The sequence below is a fragment of the Bubalus bubalis genome, chromosome 2 (genome assembly GCF_019923935.1).
Source record: "Bubalus bubalis isolate 160015118507 breed Murrah chromosome 2, NDDB_SH_1, whole genome shotgun sequence".
Classification (NCBI taxonomy): Eukaryota; Metazoa; Chordata; class Mammalia; order Artiodactyla; family Bovidae; genus Bubalus; species Bubalus bubalis.
The window spans coordinates 101,712,139-101,734,812 of record NC_059158.1 but is presented as its reverse complement, the minus strand read 5'-3'; the positions used below and the strand labels follow the sequence as shown (position 1 = coordinate 101,734,812).

The window sequence follows — 22,674 nt, the reverse complement described above, 5'->3', positions numbered from 1 at the left end:
ATACAATTGCACCCATTTCACATGCTTCAAGATTATGCTAAAAATCTTTCAAGATAGGCTTCAACAGTACGTGAACCAAGAACTTGCAGATGTACAAGTTGGACTTAGGAAAGGCAAAGGAACTAGAAATCAAATTGCCTACATCCACTGGATCATAGAAAAAGCAAGGAAATTTCAGCAAAAAAATCTACTTATGCTTCATTGACTATACTAAAGCATTTAACTGATTCATACGCCCAACCTCAGCTCTTGGGGGTCGGATTTCATGTACTATCAGGCCAAAAGCGTGACGGCACCGCTAGAATGAAGCTCGTTAGATTTTTGATGAAATTGATTTATGAAACTGTAACCATTGAATTAAAGAATGGAACACAGGTCCATGGAACAATTACAGGTGTAGATGTCAGTATGAATACACATCTTAAAGCAGTGAAAATGACCCTGAAGAACAAAGAACCTGTACAGCTGGAAACACTGAGTATTCAAGGAAATAACATTCGGTATTTTATTCTGCCAGACAGCTTACCTCTGGATACACTACTCGTGGATGTGGAACCAAAGGTGAAGTCTAAGAAAAGGGAAGCTGTTGCAGGAAGAGGCTGAGGAAGAGGACATGGCCGAGGCCGAGGCCGAGGAAGAGGGGGTCTTAGGCGATAATGTCTCTCAAGACTACTATTTCAAAGTAGTGGGGCAGGAAGACCGATACATGACAGAGGAAGACTATGACGCCAAGGCAGAAGAATGTAAAGTCCTAAGCGATAATGTAGCTGGAGCTTACTGTTTCACAGGGGTGGATGTTCAAGTTTTTTGTACAGGGTTTGTTTGTTTGTAGCAGTTTTTAATAAACATAAATGTAACACACACACAAAATAAATAAAGCATTTAACTGTGTGGATCACAACAAACTGGAAAAATCTTAAAGAGACTGGAATACCAGACCACTTTACCTGTCTCCTGAGAAGCCTGTAGGTAGGACAAGAAGCAACAGTTAGAACTGGACATGGAACAACAGACTGGTTCAAAATCAGTAAAGAAGCACTCCAAGGCTGTATATTGTCACCCTGCTTATTTAACTTCTATGCAGAGTACATTATGCAAAATGCTGGGCTGGATGATTCACAAGCTGGAATCAAGATTGCTGGGAAAACTAACAAAACCCTCAGATATGCAAATGATACCACTTTAATGGCAGAAAGCAAAGAGGATCTAAAGAGTCTCTTGATGAAACAGAGGAAAGTGAAAAAGCTGGCTTAAAACTCAACATTCAAAAAACAAAAAGCATGGCATCCATTCCCATCACTTCATGGCAAATAGAAGGGGAAACAGTGGAAACAGTGACAGATTTTATATTCTTGGGCTCCAAAATCACTGCATATGGTGACTGTGGCCATGAAATTAAAAGACGCTTACTCCTTGGAAGAAAAGCTATGACCAACCTAGAAGCATATTAAAGAGCAGAGATATCACTTTGACAACAAAGGTACGTAGAGTCAAAAGCTATGGCTTTCCCAGTAGTAATGTATGGATGTGAGAACTGGACCATAAAGAAAGCTGAGCACCAAAAAACTGATGCTTTCAAACTGCTGTGCTAGAGAAGACTCTTCAGAGTCCCTTGAACTCTCAAGGGAATCAAACCAGTCAATCCTAAAGGAAGTCAACCCTGAATATTCATTGGAAGGACTGATGCTGAAGCTGAAGCTCCAATACTTTGGCCACCTGATGTGAAGAGCTGACTCACTCAAAAAGACCCTGATGTTGGGAATAACTGAGTACAAGAGGAGAAGGGGGTGACAGGGGATAAGATGGTTCAATGTCATGACTGACTCAATGGCATGAGTTTGAGCAAACTCTGGGAGATAATAAAGGACAAGGAAGCTTGGCATGGTATAGTTCATGAGATTGCTAAGAGTCAGGCATGACTTAGCAACTGAACAACACAAATCAATCAGAATATATTATATGATAAGTTATTTTCAAAGTAGATTTAAACATTTTCTGAAATGTTAGTGCTTTAATTTTCTTTTTTCTCTCCTAATTTATTGTGCCATGGTTAGAGAATGACATTTTCATGGTGAAAAATTAAATATTCATTGAGATTTGCTTTGTGGCCTACTTTTAAATACTTTTGTTTTACAAATACCAACTTTTCATTGGAAATATGTGCATAGAAATACTGAATCATTATTTCACCCTGGTGAACATTCTTTTCTTTTTTGTTGTGCATTACAGTACAAAAACATCTTCACCACCAAGATAATCACGATGGTGTGATCACTCACCTAGAGCCAGACATCCTGGAATGTGAAGTCAAGTGGGCCTTAGGAAGCATCACTACAAACAAAGCTAGTGGAGGTGATGGAATTCCAGTTGAGCTATTTCAAATCCTGAAAGATGATTCTGTGAAAGTGCTGCACTCAATATGCCAGCAAATTTGGAAAACTCAGCAGTGGCCACAGGACTGGAAAAGGTCAGTTTTCATTCCAATCCCAAAGAAACACAATGCCAAAGAATGCTCAAACTACCACACAATTGGCACTCATCTCACACGCTAGTAAAGTAATGCTCCAAATTCTCCAAGCCAGGCTTCAGCAGTACATGAACTATGAACTTCCAGATGTTCAATCTGGTTTTAGAAAAGGCAGAGGAGCCAGAGATCAAATTGCCAACATCCGCTGGATCATCAAAAAAGCAAGAGAGTTCCAGAAAAACATCTATTTCTGCTTTATTGACTATGCCAAAGCCTTTGACTGTGTGGATCACAATAAACTGTGGAAAATTCTTCAAGAGATGGGAATACCAGACCACCTGACCTGCCTCTTGAGAAACCTATATGCAGGTCAGGAAGCAACAGTTAGAATTAGACATGGAACAATAGACTGGTTCCAAATAGGAAAAGGAGTAAGTCAAGGCTGTATATTGTCACCCTGCTTATTTAACTTACATGCAGAGTACATCATGAGAAACGCTGAGCTGGAAGAAGCACAAGCTGGAATTAAGATTGCTGGGAGAAATATCAATAACCTCAGATATGCAGATGACACCACCCTTATGGTCGAAAGTGAAGAGGAACAAAAAAGCCTCTTGATGAAAGTGAAAGTGGAGAGTGAAAAAGTTGGCTTAAAGCTCAACATTCAGAAAACTAAGATCATGGCATCTGGTCCTGTCACTTCGTGGAAAATATTTGGGAAAACAGTGGAGACAGCGTCAGACTTTATTTTTTGGGGCTCCAAAATCACTGCAGATGGTGATTGCAGCCATGAAATTAAAAGATGCTTACTCCTTGGAAGGAAAGTTATGACCAACCCAGATAGCATATTCAAAAGCAGAGACATTACTTTGCCAACAAAGGTCCATGTAGTCAAGGCTTTGGTTTTTCCAGTAGTCTTGTATGGATGTGAGAGTTGGTCTGTGAAGAAAGCTGAGTGCCGAAGAACTGATGCTTTTGAACTGTGGTGTTGGAGAAGACTCTTGAGAGTCCCTTGGACTGCAAGGAGATCTAACCAGTCCATTCTAAAGGAGATCAGTCCTGGGTGTTCTTTGAAAGGACTGATGTTAAAGCTGAAACTCCAGTACTTTGGTCACTTCATGCAAAGAGTTGACTCATTGGAAAAGACTCTGATGCTGGGAGGGATTGGGGGCAGGAGGAGAAGGGGACGACGGAGGATGAGATGGCTGGATGGCATCACTGACTCAATAGACATGAGTTTGAGTGACCTCCAGGAGTTGGTGACTGGACAGGGAGTCCTGGCGTGCTGCAATTCATGGGGTTGCAAAAAGTCGGACACGACTGAGCGACTGAACTGAACTGACAGTTCAAATATTGATTTTACTTAAAGGTGTAGTTTTGTCAGTTTATCTCCCTGATTCTTTTCTAAACATAAACCAGAAATTTTATTATTTATTTTGAAATTCTGTGAATTTAAAACAAAACAGATTTAATGCCACTATGTTTATGGTAATTCTTTAATTATTAATTTAGTTACAACTAAGTAAAATTTTCTGTATTATACTTGCCATGCTTCTTCTTGCTCATTTTTCCATTTCACAGCTCTTATTTTATTATTGAAATATTAGCTTACTCTCTCCCCAGTAGTTTGTAAGTTCTGCAGTATATTTATGTCCTTTTCATGCTTAATTTTAAATTTTTACATGAATATTTAACTTAGTCTAAAGTTAGTAAAGATCCCTAAATCCTGCTGAGCAATATTTATAATGTTTTTAAGCTGGTTACTTTATTCTCTCTTATATATGTTCTCTAAACTTTTGTGACCAATTTTATACTCTCCAAAGGAGTTGCTACTTCTATTACAAATTCTAATTCAATGTATAATATGCTTATTAAATCAAAGTTGTTCAGAAACACTATTTTTTTATGTTTCTGAATTATATCTTTCCAACATACATGTAATTCTGATAATTCCTTGATTTTAGTCCCCCTTTCTCTCTAGTCTTTCCCACTGGAACGCTACAGATCCATGTTGGACCTTTGGGTTATAGCTCCCATGAATTTTAATATCTCTGCTTAATTTTAATTTCTACAAATTTCATTTCTAGAATCCAAGGTTAGTTTCATGTCTTTCTGTCTCGTTTCCTTAATTTCATTTCTAGACTCAAGATAATTTTTTGTTATGTTTTTTTGATATTATTTTATTATTATTTGTAGATGTCTTTATATCTCAGTCACATAAAACTTACCAGTTTTATTATCTTTCACATGTTGTACCACTATGAATAATCAGCTATACATCTTGCTGGAAAAATCTAACTCATATTGGTTGGTTCTCTCTTGGAACACTACACATGTTTGTAAGGTTATGTCTCTGCTTGTTTTGTTAGTTATGTCAAATGACTCAACTGTATCACCAGCATGAGAAGATTTTTTAAAAATATTATTTTGGGTGATTCATGGACAAACAGGTATGGTGAATACAAGCATACCTCAGAGAGATTGCAGTTTCATTTCCAGATGACCACAATAACACAATATCACAATAAAACAAGTCACACAATTTTTTTGATTTCCCAGTGTACACACATTTTGTTTATACAATACTATAGTCCTTTAACTGTGCGATATCATTATGTCTAAAAAAAAAAAAATTATATACCTTAATTAAGAACTACTAATTGCTAAAAAAAAAAAAATCTAATATTATCCAAGCCTTAATGGAACTGTAATCTTTTGGCAATAGTAACGTCAAAGATCACTGATTACAGATCACCATGACAAATATGATCATCATGAAAAAGTTTGAAATGCTCTAAGAATTACCAAAATGTGACATGGAAACACAAAGTGGACAAATACTGTTGGAAGAGTGGAACTGATAGATTTGCTTACTGCAGAGTTGCCACAAACCTTCAAAACACATTATCTGTGAAGTGGAAAAAGCAAATCATAACAAAATAAGATATGCCTATATTTAATATTTGAAGCCTATACAATGTGAATGAAGTCAATGACTGTGTACTTTCCTACCTTGACAATAAAAAGTTTTTTTTTTTTTCTACCTAGAAACCAGGATATTTATCATTTGATAATTTCCTTCGAACACCTCAGATTTATGCAACACTATCTTGCCTGGAGAATCCCAGGGACAGCGGAGCCTGGTGGGCTGCCATCTATGGGGTCGCACAGAGTCGGACACGACTGAAGCGACTTAGCAGCAGCAGCTTAGCAGCAGCATGCATTCCATCTCCCTATTTTTACAGGCCCAGGATTTTGTTTTCTCTCCTTCTAGGCACATTTAAAACATATCTTAGTAGCTGTAAACTTTAAAATAAAAGTAATGCAGATCAACTAATTCCAATAAAGAAATAACCAGAGTAAAGCAACACTACCATGCTCTCTTAAACACCCCCTTCCCCAGATTCTTTCCACAGTACATTTAATCATGGCAACAGTCTTATGAGGTAATATTCATTAAAACCAATCATTAGATATGGAAATCAAGTCTCAGAGATGTTAATGAAGTAGAAAAAATAATAGACCTGAAATTTGAAACAATATCTAATTATGAAGTTGATCATTTTAAACTATTCTAAATTTCAGAAAGTATTCTGAAATAGGAAAAACAAATGAGTATTATCTGTAAAACTTAACAGAATTTGGATTATCTAAACAAGGAATTTCAATTTTAGGAGCATAGTGGAGGAAATGAAACTTGGTAAACATAACCTGGAAAACTATTTTACTTATGTATTTTCCAGATTAGGAAATTAAAACTATTATACAGCTCAAGATTATAGTTCTTTTTTATTTTCATGACAATTATTTTTAGCAAATAAAGAATATTTAGCATTCTCTTTTCTGGTCTTACTGTGGTTAATCTTTGTATCTTCCTTATATAATTCTGATATTTTCTTTTCTCCTCATGGCTTTATAAGACATTTTGGTACTGTAACATTTTGTTAGGTGTAATAACATCTAATTCTAGATTTAAATAATCCCTTTCACCAGAACTCTTAAGAAAATAATCTGTTGGTCTTCTCATAATTGTACCTTTCCTGGAGTTTCAATCAATATAAACTGCTTACATTATTTATAATTTACTCAAATATTTCAAACTAATGACATTTGTCTCTTTCACATTTTTGTATGTAGATACCATTACATCGATAGTTGCATTAATGGATGAAAAACTCCTTCATTATGTAATGTACCTTTATTCTAGAATGTTGGCTGGATTCATTCTATTACTTGTCTTACTCTTGATTTTCAAATAAAGATTATTAATTTTTGTTCATATCGTCATTTCAGAAAAAAAATGAAGGTTACTAAAGTATCTCTAACAATGAAATAGATAAATCAATAAAAATAAACTACTTCTCTACAGTGAAAAATAAGATACGGTAGTAGTTCTTCAACATACATACATTGTTTTGTTTTACAAATTTACTTAACAAAATTAAGTATCTAATATCTACAAAGACATAATATGTAAAATACCCAGCATGACTTTACTTTAAACTAATAATTTACTATAACTCATGGTTCTGACAACCAATTTTTTTTTCTCTTAATTGATTCATACAGTCTCTTGCTGCATTTTTTGCTTTACTATATTATATACTCCACATCATTAAATGTGGTAAAGGGCCCATAGATGTCACCTCTACAAAATATATCTTCCTAACCTTGTCAGTCTATTACTAGAAACTAACTGGCTTTGTGACATGAACAATGGCAAATGAACGACACCATGTTGCTTTGTGAGACTGACTGAAGTCAGAATTAATCTGAGTCATTTGTGTAGCTCAGTTCTACGTGTGTATCTTCACAATTCATGCCCATTATAGCAAGACTGGTATGAATTAAGCACCAAAGATGGGAGACTTGTTATCAGTGGAAATGCTATTCTTAGAATCACATATCTCAGTAATTAGTAATAATAAGAAAAGTTCTTTTAAAAAAATCACATACACACACTTGTATATGCATGTGTGTATATAATACTTAAAAGAATTCCCATATTTTCCTATTGCTGTCCTGGAAGTTCTGGTTTTCAAATATTTATATATAGAATATTTGCACTGATTTGTATATTCTCCAATGGAAAGAAAACTTAGTTGGTCTGCATTGTTTTATTTCTCACAGACTTATTTTATTAATTTCTCTGCTGGTTGTTGGAAACTATAACAATGAAAAATAGAAAGAGTTAGTCACTTGCAGATTCTCAGCAATTACCAGAAGTTAATTAGAATTATTAAGATAACAAACACGCACCCATAATGTTCTTGTTGATAAATTTTAACTACATGTAATAAGGAAATCCAAGACTGAGCCAATCTCATAAATTGTTTTATGCTATGTTAATGCTTTCTTTGGCTGGTCAAATTAAATATTGATAGACTGTTCTCTCAGAAAGGGTTAGACAAAGACATTATATTTACCTCAAAGCCTAAATTCTAAAATACAGCCTTCTAGAAGCAGCAAGTTGAATCAGTTTAACACTAAAAATGAGCATAATTATTTATTCCCCATTCTATTCTCATTTGATAAAGAAACAATAATATGGGACTGAGACCACACTGGGTTGTCAGTCATTTCTCATGCTATAAGTGTCAGTAAATATTATAATAACATATTTAGTTGTCTTTCCAAGCAAAGTGAAATTTTAATGATAATTTAAAATAACTGAAGTCAAATTATTGTTTTTCCTGAGCATACATTTTATTCTCAACATTGTTATGTCACTGAGAGATTTCCAAGGATGTACATGATGTTTGCTTTCTCCAAGAAGCTTATAAATGCAAGGACCATCAGAATAACATACCTAAAATAATTTATAGTATACACTGTAAACACATATTAATAATCTGTTTCATTGGCTCTCAAATAAGAAACTATTTTATTATGAAAAACTTTTGTAATAAGAATGATATATAAACATAGATTCTAGATGATGTTTAATTTTTATGAGTATACCCAAGTATTTCTGAAAACATCAATGTGCAGTGTATTATTACCATGCTAAAGAAAGAATTATTGCTTCATACACCACCAAGCAAACAAATACATTAATAAAGGCACATTAAGTGAGAAAGTAACTGAATATGTGAATGAATTTTTTCCTAGTATCTATATTTGAATAAAAAAGGTTCAACTCTTCATGTTATTTGTCTAATTCTCTTGTATATTATTGTTCTTTAAACTACTATTCCACTTTCTTGTACTTTCAAAGCTGAATCAGCATTTTAAACCTCACCCAGTTTGTAGAACTTGGTTATGACAGACCTAGGAAACTAGTATGGTTACTAATTTTTATATCATGCATCTTTACTTTTTGGCAAGCTAGTTTAAGACTACAAGAAAAGCGGTGACAATTTATCTCTACCTGAGATTGCTCAAAGAGCTATGACTAAGTTAAAAATCAGCTTAATTAATGATTTTCATCATCACCTCCACCATCGTTGTCATTTTATCTATATGGCAATTTTTAGCTGGAAGGAAATTTGTGATGATTAAACTTTACAAATCTCCCATATAAAATCTTAAGTAGGCTTGGAATTCAAGAATTTCTCTTAGTATCTGTGAATCAGACTATACTCTGCTTCATCCTATAGATTTAGATGTTTACTATTTATTTTATAGAGGAGTTTTGAATCTGCATATTGAGTTTAGGAAAAGGTAACAGAGTCCCAAAAAACTGAAGACTGGAATTCGTCATGTTTTTTCCCTTGTTTTCCTCAGGTCTACTAAGATGTGTATAGGGAAGCTCTAGATAGAGTAATAATAGGGGAAAGAAACAAATCACTATCTCCTACTCTGACCCTCTCTAGTCAAAATTGAGCTTTACTTCACACTTGCAATATCACAGGTATTTTATCAGCCTTGTCTCTCATTCTTCTATGGGGATATGTGGTCATGTCTATGAAAATAGGGAGAGGAAGGTTATTTGGGTAGGCAAGAAAACAGGTTTTAAAAATAGCATCAGAACATAAATGTAAGGATGAGACCAGAAATAAAGAGGGAAACATGCATATGTGCCAGTCACTCCAGTTGTGTCCCAATCTTTGTGAACCTATAGACTGTAGCCTGCCAGGCTCTTCTGTCCATGGAATTTTTCAGGCAAGAATATTGGGGTGGGTTGCCATGCCTTCCTCCAGGGGAATCTTCCTGACCTAGGGATCAAACCCACGTCTCCTGCATCTCCTGCATGGCAGGTGGATTCTTTACCCTACTGAGCCACATAGCCTGATACTCCCTTACCTTTCACCTTCTCCTTCCCATTGTCAGGTCTTATCTTTAGTCTAGGATTGACGGTATCAACACCCCACTGTTTAAGAGGACTTCAGACTTTCCCTTGAACCAACCTTTAACAGTAAGAGAATTAGGTAGCCATTAAGGCCTAATGGCCAGTATTTCCACTAAGCTCGTTGGTGGCTTAAAATTTTGAGATTTTTAAAACTATCCTCTTTATCTCCATATGAGTAAACTGTATTGAATGTATTTTATATGAGTTGATAAAGTTCAATAAAACGGAAGTATTTATCAGTACATACTATGGGCCCTCCAAAGCTCTGAAGTACTGGGACCACAACAAAGAACAAGATACAATCTGTACCTTTCAAGTGCTTTAAATACAGAAAAGAAGACATCAACTAAAAAAATTCTAATTGAATAACTCTCTGGATAAAGATATTGTTAGATAACTGGGAAAGAACTATCTGAAGGAGGAAGAGAGTTGCTTTTATTTGTAATAAGTCCTATATTGGAAGGAAATGTAAATTTGAATGGACTGTTATAGATGGCAAGACAAGTAGAAGCATTCCAGGAAAAAGCAAGGCAGAGCATCTAGGGAGAGAAAAAGCATAAAAAGATACTCTGAGGTTAAAACGAGACACTCTGTAGTGAGGAACAAAAATCATTCTCAAAGCAGTTCAGAATTAAAGACTCAGGAAAGATGAGTGTCAATAGTTAAGCTGGGATCAGATAGATAAGACAGACAAATTGAAGAGTCCAACTTGATAAAGAACAGTAAAAGGTTAGAAAACCACTGTTTTCTCAGAATAGTCTCTCCACATTGGGTGAGAAGGTTTAGAGAAAACAAAGGCTCGAATAGTCTAGGGGAATACTCAAAACATTAGAAATCACAGAGATAAAGAGTGCCAAAAAGATAGTGTGATCAGCAATGCAAATAGCAAGGAAAGAATTAATGTGATAAAACCTAAATTGAAATATTTTAATTGTCTAGAAGAAAATATGTTGATTTTTATTTTAAGTATAAAGAGACTAAGTATTAGATTTCAGAATAAAAAGAAAGTATTGCTGGGGTAGAAGTAAAAAGATGTAATTTCTAAAGAATTTGGAACAGTTGGGGGGTGGGGGGCAGTCCTAAGATGGCAGAGGAATAGGAAACCGCTTTCTCCCCCACAAATTCATTGAAAGATCATCTGAACGCTGAGAAAATCCCACAAAACAACTTCTGAATGCTGGCAGAGGACACCAGGCACCTAGAAAGTCAGCCCATTCTCTTCGAAAGGAGGTAGGGCAAAATGTAAGAGATAAAAAGAGACAAAAGAGTTAGGGATGGAGACCAGTCCCAGAGAGGGAGTCATGAAGGAGAAGTTTCCAAACTCCAGTTTGGAAACCCGCTCACCAGTGGGTCTGTAGGGAGTTTTGGAATCTCAGAGGACAACATAACCGGGAGGGGGAAAAAAAAAAACCAGCTTATACCCTACTTAAACCTACTGCTGCTGCTGCTGCCAAGTCACTTCAGTCATGTCCAACTCTGTGTGACCCCATAGACGGCAGCCCCCCAGGCTCCCCATTCCTGGGATTCTCCAGGCAAGAACACTGGAGTGGGTTGCTATTTCCTTCTCCAATGCATGAAAGTGAAAAGTGAAAGTGAAGTCGCTCAGTCGTGTCGGACTCTTCGCGACCCCATGGACTGCAGCCCACCAGGCTCCTCCGTCCATGGGATTTTCCAGGCAAAAGTGCTGGAGTGGGGTGCCACCCTACTTAAACCCCAGTAGATTACACAGCTAACCACAACTCCTAGCAGAGAAGTAGCCCAGATGCTTGCTTTGGCCAGTGGTGAGCCGGGGCTAAATGGGGAGGTGTGGGCTGCAGGCTTAGGGTGGGCTTGAATGCCCTGAGGACAATCTGAGGGAGCTAACATGAGATATCTCTCTGGAATAGACAGAGAGAGAGAGAGAAAAAAAAAGAGAGAGAGAAAGAGAGAGAAATTTCCTGCAAAAAGCTCTAAGCCACAGCCTGGCCTGCTCACAAAACAAAAGATTGAGTGAATACCAGAGGAGAGCTAGCCCACTGCGGACTGGCCCATTCCCCTACCAGAGACAGAGAGGCAGGCAGGCGACAGCCAGAGCCTGAACATAAGGGGCAATCTCGGCCCCAGAGACGGCATCCTCCACCAAACTGTGAGCAGGTTCCCAGTTGCTAACCAAGTCTTCCTGCAATCCTGGATGGGTGACAACCGCCAGAAGGGTTGCAGAGAGCAGCTCCCCAGAGGAGACACAGGGCACACTTGAGACAGCACTTTCCCTGCACACCCAGGAAACCGAGGGGCTGGGACCTGGGAGGTGATAAGATGCACTGCCCAACTGGGAGAGTACGCTCACCAAGCACCTGGTTGCCTGAGCTGCTCAGACCTGGGAAGGGCACAAAACGCAGGCCCAGCCGAGTCTGTGCCTTTGTGGAGTACCTGAGAACCTCAACCTGAGCAGCTTAGACCTGAGAAGTGCATCCAACCCAGGGCTCACATTAGACAGTTCCCCTGCAGAGTAACCTGGAGCCTGAGCAGTGTAGTCCGGGAAAGCACACACACCGTGAGTGGGGGCAAACCCAGTGTGGCTCAGACACTGTGAGCACTCCCCACACACACCAGTGATATTTGTTTGCAGTGTTCCTCCCTTCCCACAGCACAATTGAACAAGTGAGCCTAAATAAGTGACCACTTTCGTGCCATTGTGTCAGGGCTGAAATTAGACACTGAAGAGACTTGCAAACAGAGGAAGCCAAAAAAAAGAAAGGAGAGGCAACCACTTTGGAAGTGACAAGTACAACAGATTAAAACCCCATAGTTAGCACTGACTATATTGGAAAGGGCCTATAGACCTTGAGACGAAGTATAAGCTGAAATAAGGAACTATCTGAAACTAAACTGACCCCATACTGCCCTCAACAGCTCCAGAGAAATTCCTAGATATATTTTACTATTATCATTTTTTAATTTTTTTTTACTTTTTAAGTTCTTTATTACTCCTTTAATTTTCATTTTTATAACCTACTATTAACTTGCAAAAAAACACAGTATTTTTAAAGCAAATTTCATATATATATATATATTTTCTAATTTTTGTGATGTTGTTGGTTTTTTAATATTGTATTTTTGAGAGTCTAACCTCTATTCTAGATTTTTAATCTCTGCCTTTTGTTATTTGTTATCAATTTTGTACCTTTAAGAATCCAATCTGCAGTACCCATTCTTCCTTAGGAGTGTGATTACTGGTCTGATTGCTCTCTCCCGCTTTTGACTCTCCTCTTTCTCCCGCAGGTCACCTCTATCTCCTCCCCGCCTCTTCTCTTCTCTACCCAACTCTGTGAATCTCTTTGGGTGTTCCGGGCTGTGGAGAACATGTAGGGAACTGATTAGTAGCTAGATCTTTCTCTCTCCTTTTGGCTCCCCCTCTTTCCTCCTGGTCACCTCTATCTCCTTCCTCCCTCTTCTCTATGTAACTCTGTGAAACTCTCTGAGTGTTCCAGACTGTGGAGAGCACATAGGGAATTGACTACTGGCTAGATTGCTCTCTCCCCTTTTGATTCCCCCTCTTCTCCTCCTGGTCACCTCTATCTCCCTCCTCCCTCTTCTCTTCTCCATGTAACTCTGTGAACCTCTCTGGGTGTCCCTCACTGTGGAGAATCTGTTCACCATTAATCTAGATGTTTTATCATCAGTGCTGTATGGATGGAGAAGTCTTGAGGCTACTGTAAGAATAAGACTGAAAGCCAGAAGTAGGAGACTTAAATTCAAAACTTGAGAACACCAGAAAACTCCTGACTGCAGGAAACATTATTCCATAAGAGCTCATCAGAAGCCTCCATACCTACACCGAAACCAAGCTCCACCCAAGAGCCAACAAGTTTCAGAGCAAGACATACCAAGCTAATTCTCCAACAATGCAGGAACATAACCTTGAGCATTAAAATACAGGCAGCCAAAAGTCACACCAAGCCCATAGACACCTCAGAACTCACTACTGAACACTTCATTGCACTCCAGAGAGAAGAGATGCAGCTCCACCAACCAGAACACCGACACAAGCTTCCCTAACCAGGAAACCTTGAGAAGCCACTCGTCCAACCCCACCCACAGGGAGGAACCTCCACAACAAAGAGGAACCACAAACTTCCAGCATACAGAAAGGCCACCTCAAACAGAGCAATCCAAACAAGATGAAAAGGCAGAGAAATATTCAGCAAGTAAATGAACATGATAAATGCCCACCAGACAAAACAAAAGAGGAGATAAGGAGTCTACCTGAAAAAGAATTCAGAATAATGATAGTAAAAATGATCCAAAATCTTGAAAACAAAATGGAGTTACTGGTAAATAGTCTGGAGACAAGGATTGAGAAGATCCAAGAAATGTTTAACAAGGACCTATAAGAAATAAAAAAGAGTCAATCAATATTGCTGCTGCTGCTGCTGTTAAGTTGCTTCAGTTGTGTCTGACTCTGTGAGACCCCCATAGATGGCAGCCCACCAGGCTTCCCCGTCCCTGGGATTCTCCAGGCAAGAACACTGGAGTGGGTTGCCATTTCCTTCTCCAATGCATGAAAGTGAAAAGTGAAAGTGAAGTCGCTCAGTCGTGTCTGACACTTAACGATCTCATGGACTGCAGCCTACTGAAAGGTTGTTGTTGAATCACGCGAAGACACCAGGATTCTTGGCCCCCAGGGGAGAAGAATTCAATCCAGGGCCAGAGATGAGGTTTGATCGCTCAGCTTTTGTGTAATAAAGTTTTATTAAAGTATAAAGGAGATAGAGAAAGCTTCTGACATAGGCATCAGAAGGGGGCAGAAAGAGTACCCGCTTGCTAGTGTTAACAATGAGGTTATATAATCCAAAGAATGTCTGGAGGTTGTAAAGACCTCATCAGACCTACTCCCATAATTAACATTTTAAGATAACAGAAGGTTGAATCCAAAGACTGTCCTTAGGCAGGATACATTATTGTTATATAATCCTAAGGAATGTGGAGAAAGAAAAAAAGTTTGTCCTTTCTCCCGCCTTGAGAATTCCAGACCCCTTTCTCCTTGGGGACCCCTAGACTCCCTATCAACCTGCCTAAGAAATGACTCTCTCATTCCCCACTTTTCTTTTAGGAGAATTATGTTGCCTAGGGAAAAGGGGCATCATTCTCATTCCATAACTGCTTCCAAGCTGACAAGGGGCGTTGTCCCTAAATTGGTGAGGTAACATATTCTCCTAATCCTCATATTGAGGATATCTGATCCAGGGGCCCTAAATAGTAGTTGAAGGAAGCTACAGCAGTAGCAGGAGTTTGAGCAACCATTTGTAACTTAAAAGCTTTCATGTGGCTAGAAACAAATCCAGTTATACAATTACAGATGCAGGGAGCAAACAGCAAGAACAAAACAATCAGAATCAAAATTAAGTCACATCATGTCCATAGTTAAAGTGCAAAGTGTTGCACCAGTCCATTTTAGGGTTGGTAGATGTCATCAGATGAAGAAGAGGCATCGCATGTGATTGTTGTCAAAGTTATTCACAGACTTGGAGAAAGTCTTTTACTTGAAGTGGGGATGTCCACCATGGGAAGCCTTCCACTGATGAAGAGGGGAGTGCTCCACAGACCCAGCAGTTAGACGGATTGTGGAATGCAGCATAGGAGTGAGCCCAGGACAGGAAGGCATTGTCTTGAGGATCCAACGGCAGACTCAGGATATTTGGAGTCAGCAGAAGTAGACTCATAGATTATCAGGCCCATCCGCTGCCCTTTGCTTAACTCTAGAGCTCGGGTCAGGGCCACAAGCTCTGCCAACAGAGCACTGGTTCCCTGGGGGAGAGATTTTGCTTCCAAAACCTGTTCAGCAGTCACCAGGGCGTAACCTGCTTTACGCTTTCCATCCTGAACAAAAGAACTGCCATCTGTAAATATTTCCATGTCAGGATTGTCTAATAGGGTATCCTTTAGATCCTCCCGAGCTGCATAGTTTAAAGTTAGGAATTGAGAACAATCATGATCAGGTGTTTCATTTTCCTTCTCAGGAAGGAAAGTGGCAGGATTTAAATTTCCACAAACTTTAAGCTTAGTCTCTGGTCCTTCTAACAACAATGACTGATACTTAAGAAGCCTACTGTCTGTCATCCAAATATTAACCTTAGAATTTAAGATTCCACTCACATCATGAAAAGTCAGTACAGTAAGGTTTCATCCATTAATTATTTTTAAAGCTTCAGGTGCTAATAAAGCCGTTGCCCCAATTACTCTTAGGCAGTGGGGCCACCCACGTGAAACTACATCTAATTCTCTGCTTAGATAAGCAATAGGTTGCTGGTGAGGCCCTCAGGGTTGTGTCAAAACTCCCAATGCCACACCTTTTCTTTCAGTGACAAACAAATTAAATTCTGACCCTGTGGGCAAGCTCAGAGCTGGAACTTGCAGGAGAGCAGTCTGAAGAACTTTAAAAGCCTTTTGAGTTTCTGGAGACCAAACCAGTTTGTCGGTTTGGGCCTGCTGAGTTTCAGCTATAAGTTTATATAAAGGCTGGGCAAGTTCCATGTAACCCGGAATCCAAATGTGACAGTAACCTGTGATTCCCAAAAATCCTCTCAATTGTCTTAAAGTCATAGGTAGGGGGTGATTTAGTATAGGTTTAATTCTCTCAGGGCCTATGTCCCTGGTCCCTTCTGATATAATTAGGCCCAGATATCTAACTGATTGTTGACAAAGCTGAGCCTTTTCTCTTGATGCCTTGTAACCAGTCTGCCAGAAAGTTTAAGAAATCTTCTGAGGCTCTCGAACAAGCTTCCTCTGTCTCAGCACAGAGCAAAAATCATCTACATATTGTAACACCACTGCTTCAGAGCTATTAAAGTTTTGTAGATCCCGTGACAAACTTTGTCTGAATAAGTGAGGACTGTCACGAAATCCCTGGGGAAAAACTATCCAGGTTAACTGAGAAGCTGGCTGCGTAGGGTCTTCAAAGGCAAATAGAAATTGACTTTCTTCCGCCAAAGGCACTGAATAGAAGGCATCCTTTAAATCAGTTACTGAGAAACATTTGGCCCATTCAGGAATTTCAGACAATAGAGTATAAGGATTAGGCACCATGGGGTGTAAAGGAACTACAGCCTCATTTATTATTTGTAAATCTTGAACTAGTCTCCATTTACCATTCGATTTCTTTATACCCCAAATAGGAGTGTTGCAAGGACTGTTACAGGGAATTAATAGTCCCTGCTCCTTTAAATTTTCGATGATGGGTTTTAACCCTTCCTTAACTAGGTTTCAGTGGATACTGCTTCTTATGTGGAAATACGTGTGGGTCTTTGAGCTTAACAACTACAGGAATAGCATTTTGTGCTCGACCCACAGATTTTCCATCAGCCCATACTCTAGGATTTACATTTTGTTCAACTAAAGGGAGAGAAAGGAAGGGCTCCATATTCATGAAAACAGAGGCATGGACCTTGCTCAGTATATCCCTTCCCAAAAAGGGTGAGGGAGATTCTGGCACGATCAGAAACTCGTGTGAAAACAGCACAGAATCCCAGTTGCAAGATAAAGCATAACTGAAATAATACCTTTTGGCTCATCCAGACAGTCCCATTACGGAAGCGGATCGGGAAGAAAGTGGGCCAGGGGCTTCAGTAAGCACAGAATAAGTTGCCCTAGTATCTAAAAGGAAATCGATGGATTGGCCCCCCCACAATTATTAATACCCAGGGTTCCTCAGGTGTAATTAGGACGGGAGCTTGTGTGGGGACCCCCAGGCACTTTCAGTCCTGATTGTCATGAGAGTCCGACCCCGGAGACCTATGCCTCTAGGGGCAGTCTCTCTTCCAGTGTGGTCCTTTGCAGACTGGACATGGAGCTGGGGGCGGCTTAGATGCCTGAGGGCAATCCCGCTTGAGGTGCCCCTCCTTTCCACAGTAATAGCAAGCCCATCTCTTTTCACCTGGGCCCCTCTGGGCATTTTTCTCAGGCTGTTTAAGAACGTTTTTCATAGCCATGGCAAAGGCTTCCATCTTTTCCTTTGTCTTTTTTTTGCCTTTCTTTCTTTTCCTCATATTCCCTACCATAATAGACTGTCTGAGCCAGTTGTAACAGAGTATCTAAAGACTGATTTGGTCCATACACCTGTTTTAATAGCTTACGGTGGATATCTGGAGCCGACTGAGTGAGAAATCTATCCTTTAAGATCACTTTTCCCTCTTCACTTTTGGGATCAATCTCAGTGAATCTGTGAAGGGCCTTCTCTCAGTCTATCTAGGAATTTACCAGGAGCTTCCTTCTCCTCCTGTTCTATGTCTGCCAATATGCCATAGTTTAAAGGCTTAGAACGCGCCTGCCTAAGTCCTTCAAGAATACATCTAACAAAATGACTCTGATCCCATCTTCCTTTAGCTGTGTTGTAGTCCCAGTCTGGTTCTATAGTTGGGACCGCCTGATTCCCAGTGGGGAGGGCCGCTATCTCGTTCTCCCTCTTCCCTACTGATTCATTACCAAGCCATTCATCTCCATAAGCAACCGCTTTTCCCAAAACTTGAGTCTTTGACTTGGGAGTCAGCGTTTGTCCCAAGATACACATCACATCCTTCCAAGTGAGGTCATAAAGCAGAGTAACACCTTTAAAAGCTCTAATATATTTTTCTGGGGTCCTCTAAATAGTCTCCCAGATCCTCCTTGATTCTTTGTATTTCTTGATAAGAGAAAGGCTTATTAACTCTCACAGACTGATTATTTCTCCCGGTGGGTGTTTCATAAAGAGGCAACAGCTTCTGCGGCTGTTCCTCAGTCTCTCTGGCTGCTCTGCGCATAAGATCCCAGGGATAGATTGGAGAAACCTGTTTTTCCTCTTCTCTTTGTGTCCTGTCCTCCATCTCATCTCTTACTTCGATGGTCTGAGTTTCTACTGAAACCAGAGTAGTCTGAGGTTGTACTGAGACAGGAGTTGTTTGGACCTCCATGTGGGCAGTTTGAATCCCAGTTTGGAGTCCCTGGTATGGGGGCAAAGTAAGAAGACAGGAGGGAGCTGAAGGTTTCACGCCCAAATCTATACCCTTAGGATGTAAGTCTGGCATATTTCGCAGAGAGAAAAAGGGCAACACATATGCTACTTCTACCCATTTCCCTTGTTCCTTACAGAACTGGTCTAATTGTAGAACAGTATTATACTTAAGAGACCCTCCAACTGGCCACCATTCACCGTCCTCCAATGGATACCATGGCCATGCAGTATCACATAGGAAGACCAGGTGTGTCTTCTTTAAGCCCTGGGGATCAAATCTATCCCAGTTTTTCAGGATACAGTTCAAAGGAGTGAGGCTGGAATTGTTAGCTCCCGTCTGTAAGAGAGAAAAAAAGCAACTAAGGCCATTTTTCTACCAGAGGCATCCCTCCCTGCTCTATATGGGGGTGTAGACAGATGTTACACCAAAAGCTTTTCCTTCCTGGTCGGACTTAGTCTGTCCCTTACCGACACAGGCACCGTACTCGTCCCTCCCGGTTCTACCACCGAGATGGGGTGGGGATGTACCAGGCGTAGACTTGATAGCATCCCTACCTGACGTCCAGCTCTTCACCTTTAACCTTGCTTGCCTCTGATGTCACCCGGGGTGAACCAGAGTAACCTTCCGGAATGCCTCCCAAGCTAAGACTGCTGTGGGAAACATTCATCACCTGAGTGCCTGTGCACGACCCTGAGTATTTCCTGACTACAATAAGACCGACACGAACATAAACCTGAGATGTTCTTTCCAAGCATCACCACACCAGTATAACAGCCTCCTCTGATCTACTAAGAGCCGGCGTTACCAAAGAAAAAAACCCATTGCAGTCCCAATCTGAGTAACCTTTAACCTCAGAGATGTTCTGGGAGCTAGAGCTCCATCTAGCTTCCAAACTTTCGATTCCTAGCAAGGCTAGGCGCTTTATTGGCTACCAATCCAAGTTTGGGACCTAACCCACAGTACACAATAACAGTATAGATCACAAGTCCCTTGAAAGTCTATGATCCGATAGATTAGGTTAGTACTTCTAATTCCCAAGGAGTTATGAAATGGTCAAAGAGACTGAAAAGTTTGACCGAGAAAGGAGAGTTCGGTCCACACGCTTTGCCCATTTCTGGTCAGTTCCCGAAGGAGACATTGGGTGCCTCCTGGCATTGGCAGGTCGGTATAACCCCCAACATGTTTCTGCCATAAGCCATATGAGATCACCGTGGAACCGCAGAGCAGGGCTCCTTACTTGCTTCACGCAGGGCATGCCATTCATTCACACAAGCACACGGTAGAGTTAGTAAAGTACAGCAGAAAACGTGTTCGCTAAGAGAACAAAGAACTAAAGCTCCAGGCATCCTTACCTTGTCCTGAAGGATCCCGGACGAGCCCCCAAGATGAAAGGTGGTTGAATCACGCGAAGACACCAGGATTCTTGGCCCCCAGAGGAGAAGAATTCAATCCGGGGCCAGAGACGAGGCTTGATTGCTCAGAGCTTTTGTGTAATAAAGTTTTATTAAAGTATAAAGGAGATAGAGAAAGCTTCTGACATAGGCATCAGAAGGGGGCAGAAAGAGTACCCGCTTGCTAGTGTTAACAATGAGGTTATATAATCCAAAGAATGTCTGGAGGTTGTAAAGACCTCATCAGACCTACTCCCATAATTTACATTTTAAGATAACACTGTCCTCAGGCAAGATACATCCTTGTAAAGACCAGGTCTACTCCCATAATTAACATTTTAAGATAACAGAAGGTTGAATCCAAAGACTGTCCTTAGGCAGGATACATTATTGTTATATAATCCTAAGGAATGTGGAGAAAGAAAAAAAGTTTGTCCTTTCTTCCTCCTTGAGAATTCCAGACCCCTCTCTCCTTGGGGACCCCTAGACTCCCTATCAACCTGCCTAGGAAATGACTCTCTCACTACCAGGCTCCTCCATCCATGGGATTTTCCAGGCAAGAAGAGTACTGGAGTGGGTTGCCATTGCCTTCTCCAAATCAATCATGAATAATGCAATAACTGAGTTCAAAAACACTCTAGAGGGAACCAACAGTAGAATAACTGAGGCAGAAGATAGGATAAGTGAGGTGGAAGACAGAATGGTGGAAATAAATGAAGCAGAGAGGAAAAAAGAATTAAAAGAAATGAGGACAACCTGAGAGACCTCTGGGACAATGTCAAATACCCCAACATTCGAATCATAGTAGTTCCAGAGACAAAAAGAAAGACCATGAGAAAATACTTGAGGAGATAATAGTTGAAAACTCCCCTAAAAACATATGAATCAAATTAATGAAGATCAAACACAAAGAACAAATATTAAAAGCAGCAAGGAAAAAACAACAAATAACCCACAAGGGGATCCCCATAAGGATAATAGCCGATCTTTCAATAGACACTCTTCCGGCCAGAAGGGAATGGCTACTGCTGCTGCTGCTAAATTGTTTCAGTCATGTCTGACTCTTAGCAACCCCATGGACTGTAGCACACCACGCTCCTCCATCCATGGGATTTCCCAGGCAAGAGTACTGGAGTGGGGTGCCATTGCCTTCTCCAGAAGGGAATGGCAAGACATACTTAAAGTGATGAAAGAGAAAAACCTACAACCCAGATTACTGAACTGAGGAAGGATCTCATTCAAATATAAAGGAAAAATCAAAAGCTTTACAGACAAGCAAAAGCTGAGAGTATTCAGTACCAACAAATCAGCTCTTCAACAAATGATAAAGGATCTTCTCTAGACAGGAAACACAGAAAAGGTGTATAAACTTGAACCCAAAACAGCAAAGTAAATGGCAATGGGGTTATACTTATCAATAATTACCTTAAATGTAAATGGGTTGAATGCCCCAACCAAAAGACTGGCTGAATGGATACAAAAACGAGACCCCTATATATGCTGTCTACAGAGACCCACCTCAAAACAAGCAACACATACAGACTGAAAGTGAAGGGCTGGAAAAAGATATTCCATGCAAATGGAGACCAAAAGAAAGCAGGAGTAGCAATATTGATATCAGAGAAAATAGACTTTGAAATAAAGGCTATGAAAAGAGACAAAGAAGGACACTCCATAATGATGAAAGGATCAATCGAAAAGAAGATATAACAATTATAAATATATATAAATATATATGCCCCCAACATAAGAGCACTACAATATGTAAAGCAAATGCTAACAAGTATGAAAAGGGAAATTAACAGTAGCACAATAATAGTGGGAGACTTTAATACCCCACTCACACCTATGGATAGATCAACTAAACAGAAAATTAACAAGGGGACACAAACTTTAAATGATACAATGGACCAGTTAGACCTAGTTGATATCTATAGAATATTTCACCCCAAAACAATGAATTTCACTGTTTTCTCAAGTACACATGGAACCTTCTCCAGGATAGATCACATCCTGAGCCATAAATCTAGCCTTGGTAAGTTCAAAAAATCTGAAATCACTCCAAGCATCTTTTCTGATCACAATGCAGTAAGATTACATGTCAATTATGGGAAAAAACTATTAAAAATGCCAACATATGGAGGCTGAGTAATATTCCATTGTGTATATGTACCAGAGCTTTCTTATCCATTTGTTTCTCCAAAGAAGACATACAGATGGCTAACAAACACGTGAAAAGATGCTCAACATCACTCATTATCAGTTCAGTTCAGTCGCTCAGTAGTGTCCAACTCTTTGTGACCCCATGAATTGCAGCACACCAGGCTGCTGTCTCTGGGGTCGCACAGAGTTGGACACGACTGAAGCGACTTAGCAGCAGCAGCAGCAGGCCTCCCTGTCCATCACCAACTCCTGGAGTTTACCCAAACTCACATCCATCGAGTCAGTGATGCCATCCAGCCATCTCATCCTCTGCCATCCCCTTCTCCTCTTGCCCCCAATCCCTCCCAGCATCAGAGTCTTTTCCAATGAGTCAACTCTTTGCATGAGGTGGCCAAA

At 39.9% G+C, this 22,674-nt stretch overlaps 1 protein-coding gene and 1 long non-coding RNA gene across 5 annotated transcripts in view; one reads left to right on the top strand and one right to left on the bottom strand.

Annotated features, from left to right (window-relative positions):
• LOC123331512 overlaps positions 1 to 22,674 on the bottom strand; it is a 277,777-nt gene that overhangs the window by 45,750 nt on the left and 209,353 nt on the right. The gene's annotated exons all lie outside the window — the stretch shown is intronic.
• LOC102416602 (small nuclear ribonucleoprotein Sm D1-like) lies at positions 304 to 610 on the top strand. The gene has a single exon (XM_044935667.1). The coding sequence runs from the start codon at positions 304 to 306 to the stop codon at positions 601 to 603; it is 300 nt and encodes a 99-aa protein (XP_044791602.1). The 3' UTR covers positions 604 to 610.